Source organism: Pleurodeles waltl, chromosome 10 (assembly GCF_031143425.1).
Source record: "Pleurodeles waltl isolate 20211129_DDA chromosome 10, aPleWal1.hap1.20221129, whole genome shotgun sequence".
NCBI lineage: Eukaryota > Metazoa > Chordata > Amphibia > Caudata > Salamandridae > Pleurodeles > Pleurodeles waltl.
Window position 1 is genome coordinate 54,416,229 of NC_090449.1, and position 11,752 is coordinate 54,427,980.

Here is an 11,752-nt window from a genome sequence, read left to right on the forward strand (position 1 = left end):
AGGGCAGCTGTGGGCTCATTTTGAGCCCACAGGTCCCTTAACGCCTGCCCTGACCCAGGCGTTAAAAAGAGGCGCAAATGCGGGGTTTTTTGACCCGACCACTCCCGGGCGTGATTTTTGCCCGGGAGTATAAATACGACGCATTTGCGTCGCAGACATTTTTTTGGACGGGAACGCCTACCTTGCATCTCATTAACGCAAGGAAGGCGTTCACGCAAAAAAATGACGCTCTTTACTCCTACTTTGGCGCTAGACGCGTCTAACGCCAAAGTATAAATATGGCGTTAGTTTTGCGCCGAATTTGCGTCGAAAAAAACGACGCTAATTCGGCGCAAACGGAGTATAAATATGCCCCTATGTATTTGTGTGTGTGGGCACAATTTGGGGCTGATTTCGAGATGCCAAATACTGGAAGCCAGAAATACTGGATCAGAAATTACTGTTTTTAGCCAGGTTTCACACATCAGTACTTTTCAGGATTAAAACAGGAAAAACACTTGGGTTGGGGAATTACTGAATCCTTTCCTAAATGTTTGTTTCTCTAATTCTAGACCTGTTGTCTGTATTCAGCAGGTAAAGATTGTGAGTGGAAGAAGGTGAGCCCTGTGCAGAGTACGTTTCCCTCTAACCAAGGTGATGGATAGGGGGGTCACAACCATGGCTCCAATGAAGGAACTGAGGTGCCCACAAAAGCAGTGCTGAAGCCTGTGGAGTGGCTTGGAAAGGAAAGTGGTGAGGCTCCTGTGCACAGCAGCAGTGCAAAATGAGTATGGAAAATCCACAGGAGCTGTGTGCATGGGGGTGTCTGTTGTAGTAGTAGCATGCTTGTTGGCACCCAGAAGGGTGAGCAGTGGTGGACCCCAAAGAGAGGGAGGGGACATGAGGGGAAATAGTGGCAATAGTTCAGGCCCCACGGAACAAGTATCTCGGCCTTCTATGAGGACCCACCTCAGAACACAGGGGAAGAAAAAAGCAGTTGGGGGACAGGGTCCCCAAGATAGGAGGAAGAGACCCACAGACTGCAAGAAGAGGCCAGTCTGAAGGAGGTGCCAATTAACGTGGTCTCTTTAGGTATGGAGTGAGTCACAGCACCTGCAGAGATCTGAAGGTGTACATTGGCAGCGAGTGATGGAGCAGCCAGGCTGTAGTTGGTCAGGGCAGATGACAGCCACATAGTGGGGTGGACACCTGCAGGAAAGGATTGCTAGATGAGTAAATATTTAGAATGGATGATGGACAGAGGGAAAGTCAGTGGGGGCCCAGTCAAATTCAGGAACGACAAGAGGGAATAGTGTACCCCCTTCACTAGATACTGGGTGATATGGGTGAGGGTAGTGAGAGTAATTCAAAAGAGAGTGAAATAAGGGATGGTGCTGTCCCAATAGGCTTGGCCATATTACAGTGGATCCTTAGGGAAACTGTTAGCCTGAGGATTTGGGACTAGGTGTGTATTAAGGGGAGTAGGTGTGTTGGAAGAGCTGTCAGAGTCAATATTAGTCCAAGAAATCCCAGAAGAGGGTGACACATTGCCAGTAGCCAGGGTGAGCAGTGTCGGTCTAAGAGAGAAGATTACTTTAGTGGTGCCAATGTCATATAGGGGACAACAGTAGGTACTGGGTGGCCCATGAAACTCAAGAGTGGAAGAAGAGTGTGGGGAACAATGAATAACAACCCCAGGAGACATGGAAACGGGCCTGGAGGTAAACAAAAAAGTGGCAGTTATCTCTGGGAAGGAGAGATGGATAAATGCAGCCAAGAGGTGAAGGATAACTAAGTCCCAGCACACTGGGGCATTGGAATGAGAAAGTCAGTATGATGATGGCTGGTAGCCAGCAGGGAAAATGGGTAAGGAACAGAAACGTTGTGGCAATACCACAAGGTGGAGATGAAGAGGATAAAGGTGGAGAGAGATGTTGCAGTGTTTGAAATGTTCCAAGAAAAGTGATGGGAGTCCTGAGAAAAGTTAATGGAAAAGAACAGAGAAGGTGAAGCATATGCGGCAGTAATCAAGCTACGGTAACACAAGCGGTAGAAAATGAGTTTTTAAAGGAATGAATGAGGACACCTACCTGTATAGTAATTAGTGAGGCCTTAAGCTTGGGGAGAGTAAAGTTGAAACTGCTGGGACAGACCAGACGTTGGGGGTCCAAAACAAAAGGCGAAAGATGGGAAGGTGAGGGGTAAGGAAAGTAAGGACACAGCAGCAAGGGTGATGACACTGCCTTACATGGGGAGTGGGATACTCGTGTAAAGCTACTAGTTATTCAGCATGAAAGAACATCATGGGCCAGCAAATATGGATTGGTGGATTGTTGCACAAGGAGACATACAGTAAGGAGAGATCTTTGATGGAAGAGAGGGAGTTACCAAAAAGATTTAGGATCCTTTTCAATATTGAGATGCGGATGGTGGCGTTTATTAGTTACACCAGTATGATGTGTGAAAAGCACCCCAAATGCAGATTGGAATTTGTGTATTTGGATGCCATTAGAATAGCTCAGATCAGCTTTGCAGATCTCCCTTGCTCCAATATGATGAAGACGTCGAGGAGAAGAGAGGGGTAGAATTCCACCAATTCCTGGGGAAAATTGCTATTGAGTTATGGTGCCAGTATATGACACCGACAAGGCCAATATCAGTAGCACACATGGCTAGTGGCCTGCCAATTCAAAATGCCCTCTTTCATGCAAGGCCTGCCCAGGGAGGGGCGAGGAGTTCACAAATGACTATTAGGAGGAAACGTGATTGAATAGGTGCAAGTTCAGGTATGGATGGTCTGGGTGCATTGGACACTCCCTCTATTTCACAGGGCAAGGCCTACTTGTGAGTGGTAGAGGCAGAGGTAACACTAAGAGGATTTTGAGATGTACTCCAATTAACATGAAGATAATGATCCTGTGGCTGTAAATATATCCAAAAAGGGCAGGAACAGAGAAGCTGAATAAAGGTTTCACAGAATATAGTTCAGTATCCCCCTAGTATGGCCCACATGAAAAACATAGGGCTGAATTTTTTAAATCAATAAAGGAGATGAAGGTGGTGGTGTGAGAAAAACTACAGGAAGAGGCACAGGTGGGTAGAGTGGCGGGCCAGTTCAGGGACATGCCACTGCTAAACGTAATGATTTTCCAACTAGGGACTGTTCCAAAGAAAGTGAGGGGTGAATTCAGGTTGATACACTACTTGTCTTGGATTGGAGGAGGGTTGTTGGACGACTTCTTTCCAAAAGAGAACTATACCATATATTATACCAGCCTTGATGAAGGAGTGATGTTAATTAGGTGCCTCAGAAGAGGGCTGGTGTTGGGAAAGACTGACATTCAGTAGGCTTTACACTTTGTGCATTTTTCCTTAATCGGGATACAATTCTAGGGAGATTATTATGTAGGCAAAGCCATGTCAATGGGTTGTCCCTTGATGTGTGCAACTTTCAAATGTTTCATGTATTTCAGTCCTTTCCTTGAATCAGTGGAGCAGACTGTAACAGAGTCCAAACAAGTGATTCATTGCCCCTTTTGTGATAATGGCAGGAGGCCAGAGAATGTATGCAAGAATCATATCAGTGAATGTGATGCAGCAAGTGACCTGGAATCTGGAAGTGCCACTGGCAGCAGGAAGGCACAGGGCCCAACTTGATGAATTTGTGTGGTGGATATTGGAAGGCTGGGCAAGGCAAAGGTATGTGAAAAAGGATGGGGGAAGGGGTATTCAAGAGGAGATGCTGGAAGATGTAATGATCTTAAAGAGAACTGCTGGTGAATTTGTCTGGAAGGTTTAGTTCAAATTCAAATCCCAAATTAATATTTATTGTCTTCACTGATAATATCCATAGCAAGCAAAGCAATCATAAAACATCTCAAGATGACATAATGTATATAGTTTATATGCATTAAAACTTTAAATGAAATGAATACATGCACATTCCAGACATAGAATGCTTCCACAGTGAGCATTCTAAAATGTATATTGCAAAGTTTGATTTAGAATTTCACTGGGACATTAAAAATAACTGCTATGTAAAATAGAAATATTATTATTCAGAAACAGAAGAAAAATATAGAAGCCTTAATAACCTAATAAAGCTTTATAAGCAGTATGTTTAACCATATTAAAATATGGAAGAAAATGTATTAGCAGCCAGTTAGTTATAATAAAAGCTAGAGGCAGGGGGCCATAAAAAAAGTGCTTGTGCATGAATTACATTTGATCAAAATGAAAAGTAAACTTATAAACTTGCTAAGTCCCACTTATCTTCAGTATTCTCATGGCAAATTATCTTAAAACTTTTGCAACTGAGAATATGATGAATGACCTAGTATTGTATCCATATCCACAGTGCTATCCTACAGTGCCAAACACCCACGGATCTACAAAGTGAAACAATTCATTGCTTTCGATGTCTTAAATGAGCTACACAGAAGACTGAGATGTGTTCTGCCGTTTCTGAGCTTCTTTTCAAGCCGGGCACCTATCTGGGCTGGGTGAGTTAGAACTACATTTGTAAGTAAGTTTGGCCAATGGCAGTATTCATAGTCTAAATTTAATGTTGAATGACCTTGTTAACAGGTGCCTACTATAACCAAAGAAAGCTCCAAAGCAGGAAGCAGCTTTAATCTCCCAAAACTGGTTTGTCTAAGGCCCTAGCAACAGTGAATAGTGTGGTTTCCCCCACCTGTGTTCCCAGTAGCATTGTTTGACAGCTTTCCCTGATAAGGAATTCATATTTCTTGTGTTATTCCACAATTTGCCTGAAAGTCCATTAGGGATGTTTTAACTATATTTAACCATGGTAGCTTCACTGCCCCAGGGCTAGCCATGATGACTCGTAGACATGTCCTATATGATTCCAATTCATCAGGAGACCAGATCTACAACTAATATAGGATGGGCTTCAACATAATTGAACCACATATTGGTTTTAGGTTAAGCTCCATTCTTAACATGACTAATGGGGTACTTTTATGTAGTCTTAGCACAGACCTCACAAAGCCATTTTCAAACACCTCCAGTGATTCTATATTACTATTTCCACAGAGTTCAGATTCATAGATAGCACCAGCCACAGCTTGGGCCCTCTGGATCTAAAGAGTAGGGGAGATTGGGCAGAAGGATCATTTATTTGTAAAGTTTTTTATGACAGCTGCTCTATTTTTCAGAAACAACATGCACTTAGTTGCTTGGGTTTGTTCACCTGCTGGAACTCAAAAGGCGGACCTTCAAATAATCACATTTCAACACTGTCTCCAAATTTGTTCCATGTAATCTTACAATTACTCCAAAGTACTTGTGGGGTTCTATAGACATGCATTTAGTTTTATTTGAGTTCACCAGTTGACCATGGGTTGAGAAGAACAAGTTGAACCTAAGAGTGATTCAATCACTTTTGGAGTGTTTGATACCAGGATGGTATCATCAGAAAACAAGAGTGCTGGGATTTTTGAACCACCCAAAACAGGAGAATCATTTTCTCAGTCAGACAGATATTTGAGGTACTCATTGATAAATAAGTGAAAGAGGGCAGGGGCGATGACACAACCTTTCTCAACTGTAAAAGGGTCAGTAAGCTCACCATTTAAGCCCTAACAAATGTGGGCAAAATTGCTATTGTGCAAATGGATAATTAAATTCAGAATTGGTAAAGGCAACACCATACCCTTTAAAATCTCCAAGAGTTTTCCTCCTGTGACTCTGCCAAAGGCAGCCTTCAGCTGAAAGTGTAGTAATTTAGAACAATATTTACTATGGTGTTCTTTGGGGTATTTTGAGTGTCTGGAAGTAGTGGGAGGAAAGCAGTATGGTAGTTTGAAAAGGGATGATGTGAGGATGGAAGGCAACAGCATACACATTAATGTGACAAACGATTTGGACAGTTTACTTGGGAAGGGGAGTTTGGCAATGATTTGTCAAATAGGGGTGTGTGAGGCCTTCGTAAGGATGAGTGAGGAAAGTTCAGAGAAAAGGAGGACTGAGTTAATGGATAGGCAGGTTTTGGTAATGTTCTAGGAGTGCCTAAGGTTGGATGGTTGCACAAAAAAAGAGTTTGGGATGCATTCCTTTAGGAAGTAGGAGTGATAGAGGCATTCAGACTGGTGAGAATAAGGAAACTCTAAAGGTAGTGGCCAAAGAAAATGTGGTGGTATATGAGATCCAAAGGCATGGGAGATAGGTAGGGGATAATATATGCAAATTTTTCCACAGGAATGGAGATCGCCAATGGGAGGAAGAAGTATTGATTTACAAGCACTCAATTGTAAAGAGCAAGGGAGAGCATGTGAATATGCAATGTTAAGCTAGCGGTTATGTTTTGCCATCAACAAGGTGATAGTGGTATGGCATACTCTTGGAAGAATGATATTGTGTCTTCTACTGCTTGTGTTATGGGGACTGCACGGCTGGAGTTGATTGTGGTGCATCCATGGGGAAATTGATCTGGTGCACCTGTCAGGCTTGGAATGACTAAAAATGGTGAAGGAAGTGTTACTGGTAGTTCTGTACATGGGGAAGAGATGGCATATTTAACAAAAAAAGGATGGAAAGATATTAATGGATTTGGAGTGTGGGGGTGCCTGGGACTAGAGCAGGCTGTTGGTAGGAAAGGACAGAAACCTACAGATGCAAACATGAAACAAGTTTGCCTCCTCAAAATGTTTTTGAAGGTGATAATGTCATCTAAAATGGGGATGGGAAAGGTTGATGGGTGGGTAATGATTAAAGATAGGGGTAAGGACTTATCGAGTTATTGTTAGAACATTTCTTACGAAATTTAGAGAGTGCAGCAAAGAGGAAGGTAGTTATCAACGTGAGCACTTCTTTCGTCCAATAAAGCAGCTTTTCCATAAAGACTACCCGCCAGATTTATACGTTTTGCCGCAAAACTGAGTAAACGCAGTTTAGTGGCAAAAAGTTTAGTGCAGGCTTGTGTCATCTAAGAATGCCAGCCGAGCTCCTTATTTATTGAATGGCAGAAGCCGGCGCTAAACCTGGGCTAGCGTCTTAGTAGAAGACGCTATCCAGGTGGGGGTGGAGTAGGGAAGGAGGGGGTTGTGCGTCAGAAAATGACGCTAGCCTGGTTAGAGGCAAAAAATGGCTCTAACCAGATTAGTGCCATTTGAGGCACACAACCTCCAAAAAAATGACTCCTGTCTTTGAAAAGACAGGAGTCATGCCCACCACTCCAATGGCCATCACAGGGGACAAGTGTCCCCTGGGCATGGCCATTGCACCCTGTGCCATGCAGAGGGCCCCAAGTCAGGGCCCCAATGGCACTTTACTTACCCATACATACCCTACTTACCTGGGATGGGGTCCCCCATCCACTGGTGTCCCTCTGATGTGGGTGGGGGTGTTCCAGGGACTTGGGGAGGGCACCGGTGGACCTAATCCATGGTGTTTTACCATGGAAATGGGTCCACAGGTTCCCCAATGCTTGGTCTGACCCAGGCGCTAAATAATGGTGCAAAGCAACCATTGCACCATTATTTGGCCCCTCCTCCCATCCGTGCATCATTTTAGCACAGGGGGATAAATATGGGGCTATCGGGTTGGCACCATTCTTTAGATGGGAACGCCTACCTTGCATCTCATTGACACAAGGGAGGTGCACCCATCCAAAATGGTGCTGAAACTCCATTGTTTTGATGCTAGATATGTCTAGCATCAAACTATAAATATGGAGTTAAGTTTGCGCCGAATTTGCATCAAACAAATGATGCAAATGTGGTGCAAACATAGTATTAACATGCCCCTAAGTGTGTCATTAAGTGGTCTCTCTCTCATTGTGGACACCTTGCATAGGGACAGTGACCGTCCTTCCTGGGTGGAGAGTTGGGAGGGCACAAGAAGGGATGAGTGGCATCCTGTTGAAGATTGATGGGCACAGTATTTCCATATTCCACCTATACATGTGCAGAGGGAGATTGCACTTTCCTCTCTGCGAGAAGATGACCCACCATCCACCTTAAGGCAAGATTTGGAGGAAGTGGTACATAGTCGGAGGCAGGTAAGGAAAGATTGTATGTATTTTTATGCCATTTTTTAGAGATTGTCTTCAGAAGATAGAAAATAAAGAGAGCACAAGACATGGCAATGACAGAGATGGCATGTCTAACACGAAAGTAAAGAAAGAAATCATTGGAATTTGAGGTTGTGGTCACCTGATCCTAGAGAGTGTAGGTGGTAGAAGAAGACAGTGATGTAAGGATGAAAAAGTGAAACAAGCTTCCCTCTTTTAAATGTGTTTAGAGGTGGCAATGTTACCAAAACAGGTGGAAAAGTCAGATGGGTGGATAATGATTAGGGTACGTGGCGAGTATGTGGCCTTACCACCCGGGGTGCCAAACTTGGAGTTTGAAAGTCAAGTTTGAGTCACGATGTTTGCTCAACATCCCATGATTCCAGGCAAATCACATAATATCCCTATGCCTAAAAAAATTATTTGACCTTGTTTATTATAACTGGTACACATGTAAAACTCTCTGATGCCCTTGGGCCAAGTTCACACTACATAAAAACTGCAAAAAAGAAATTGTCAGAATATTTATTAAGAAATTGGGGGTGTGCAGGGAAGCAGAAGGCGGTTGTTAATGTGAGTACTGCTTACTTTGAATTAAACTAGCCTTTTCCACAATACACATTGAGTGGTCCAACTTCCTAATGAATACTTACTGGCTCCACGTTTGCTCTGGGTAAACTTGTGGTTGGTGATAGTTACAACCTGTTTTCAAGTTGTGTGATTGTAGTAGGTTAAGGTCACCAAGTGCTAGCTGAGATGCCAGGTATAGGCATATTGGAGGAGAGTGCAGGAGAATTTAAATGCTTGATTTGTAGCTTGTCGCTGTAATGGATCTGAGCACTGCACATCACATCCTGCACTTGCGTCACATTCCGTTTCAGAGGTTGAAGCCTCTTCACAAAATAGAGTGTGGAAAAATTGCAGTCAAGAATTGAAATGACTAACACAATGATTTATTCATGAGGGCATGTTCCTTGCAATAAGACACTTTTAAGTATGTGTCCCTCCATGCAAATGCAGTAGAGAGGTTAGATGGTGATTATTGTGGGACATCTCTAGAGACATACTGAGGATTTAACCAGAATGGAGTTTAAACTTCGAACCCATCTGCTGTAGTGGGTTCAATATCACCAACAATAGAAGGAGAATACCAGCTTCATTGCATTCATTTTAGGGATAGTCACAGTAACCCTTAAACCCGCACTCATAATTCTCCCTAAAAGCAAGTTTGTTCACTCTGCATCATACCAGAAAATAATTCTCTCGCTCATTCATTCACAGTGGGCAGTTATTTGAAGGTATTTGCATTTTATGCTGCACAAGAGAAACAACATTCTACTCACCAAAAATCGAAATCTGCAGAAATCTTAGTAAATCGGACCCTATGTACAAGTAAATAAATATGCAAACAGTATGATATATGAGATACACAAAAGTCTCACTCTAAGTCAAACCTGTCTAACTGATCATATCAACATTCCTCAAGAAGTTAACTTTCTCAATGAATTTTTAACTTCACTATTCCTGAGACTGTAGATGAAAGGGTTGAGTGTTGGTGCTAGAACATTATACATGACAGTCACAAATTTCTCCTGGCTCAGGGAGTAACTGGACGAGGGTCGGAAGTACATAAATACAAGAGTACCATAGAACAAGATAACCACGGTGAGGTGTGAGGAACACGTGGAGAAAGCCCGGTGCCGTCCTTCTGTGGAGTGTATTTTCAGGATGGCCACCACAATGCACACGTAGGAAAACAGTACGGCCGAGAAGGGGAGCATCACAACAAGGGAACCTTCGGTGAAGATGATAAGTTCATTGGTAGACGTCCTCACACAGGACAACTTGAGCAGAGCAGCAATGTCACAGAAGTAGTGGAGAATTTGGTTAGGTCCACAGAAAGGGAGGCCCGCAAGCAAGAGCGTGTGCAACAGTGCATGCAGGAAGCTTACTACAAAAGCAGAGGTCACCATCCAAAGACAAACGCAAGTCTTCATAATTACTGGATAGCGAAGCGGAAAGCAGATGGCAACATAGCGATCATAAGCCATCACCGCCAAAAGCACACACTCAGCAGTTGCAAAAAAAACAAAGAATAACAGCTGGGCAATGCAGTCCGTGTAGGAAATTGACTTTTTGCTGGTGTAGATGTTGGTGAGCATCTTGGGGACAGTGGCTGAGATGAGGCCAATGTCCACAGTGTTCAAAGCGCTAATAAAAAGATACATGGGGTGGTGCAGCTGTGGACTCAGGGCAATCACCATCATTATAAGCACGTTTCCAAATAGCGCCAGAAGGTATATGAATAAAAAAGATGTAAATAGTAGGGACTGCTGCTCTGGGCGGTCAGAAAGCCCCAACAAAACGAACTCTGTCACCGATGATCGATTTTTCCCATTCATCCTTTGATTTTTTGTGGTCTGAAAGTTTCGAAGGAAGAGTTATTAGAAAAGTGTCTTTGTTGCTTTAGATGGAACCAAAACACATGAAGCAATTGCAAATATTATTTGTGTGCATACAAAATAGCATTCACACAAACAGTGTAGAGAACTGCTGTGGGCCACACGAAATGATGATAAGAGGCAGCGTTATTCAAAAAACAGTTTAGTTGTATGAAGACACCAAACTGCCTGTATTCCCCAAAAGAACAAACATATTAAATGCACCTTGTAATAGCATGATATGTAGTGCTTACATTTGTGTCAGTTTTACTAGTACTCATCACTGACGCTTAATTCTAAACACCGTCACTTTTCTATGTTAGTCCACCACAGGTATGTGTGTATGCAGTCACGGCTCACGTGATGCTGAAGGGGCGAGACGGCACGAGGGGAAAGGGAGGGGGAGGATTAATGGGGGAAGAGAGGGGAGAGTATTAAATTCAAATAAAATTAAAAAGAAAAAAACACTTACCTGCGTCGCCGTCACCACCTTAACCTCCGCACTGCTCCTCTCTTCTTCCTGCAGGCACAGGCTCCCAGCCTGAAATGCGCCAAACCTGACGCAGCTTAGAGCAGCATCAGGATTGGCTGGGAGTGACCAGCCAGGTCGCTCAGAGGCAGACTGGGAGCCTGTGCAGGCTCTCCGGCCAAACACACATGCGCTCTGAGGGGGAGTGCTGAGCACTCCCCCTCACTGCTCGTCACCACGTGGCCCCGCCCCAAAGTTTATTATCATTTTTGTTGAAAAGGTTGGCAGCTGCTGTTGCTGGCGGGGGCGACACTCCTCTGCCCTTAAGGAGGAGCCACCACTGTATGTATGTAGTATTTTGTGCAGTACAGATCAAGCCAAAAGGCAATGGTGTGCTGTACATGTTGATAGGTCGACACAGTCAACAAGTTGCAGGGAAGGCAGCTGGTTTCTGGAATGTTATTGCATAATTTTGTAGTGTTCTTCAAAGAGATGCATATTCCACTCTCTTCTAAATTGGAGCAATGTTGGGGCGGTCCTTATGGATAAGGAACTATTGTTCCAAATTCTGGGAGCATAGACAGGAAAGGACTATTGTTTGCCTTATTTAAGATCATCAGCATGTTTTACAATTTCATATATTTAAAATTAAACAAAATGAAAGAAGAGTGCCTGGACCACTTTTATAGCCTTAAGTGACCTGGAATAGTTTAAATTATTAGAGTTCTATAAATATGATGGTTAGTGGATAACTTTGAACAGGTATTTAAAGCCCTGCTATTGCAGTGTGTCTATTAAACAGCAGCAGCCTCTTGAGTGATACGATAGGCT

General features: G+C 43.4%; 1 protein-coding gene across 1 annotated transcript; it reads right to left on the bottom strand.

The window, feature by feature from the left end:
• Positions 1-9,492: 9,492 nt before the first annotated feature.
• On the bottom strand, positions 9,493-10,419 carry LOC138262372 (olfactory receptor 5V1-like). The gene has a single exon (XM_069212270.1). The coding sequence runs from the start codon at positions 10,411-10,413 to the stop codon at positions 9,493-9,495; it is 921 nt and encodes a 306-aa protein (XP_069068371.1). The 5' UTR covers positions 10,414-10,419.
• Between the last annotated feature and the right edge of the window lie 1,333 nt (positions 10,420-11,752).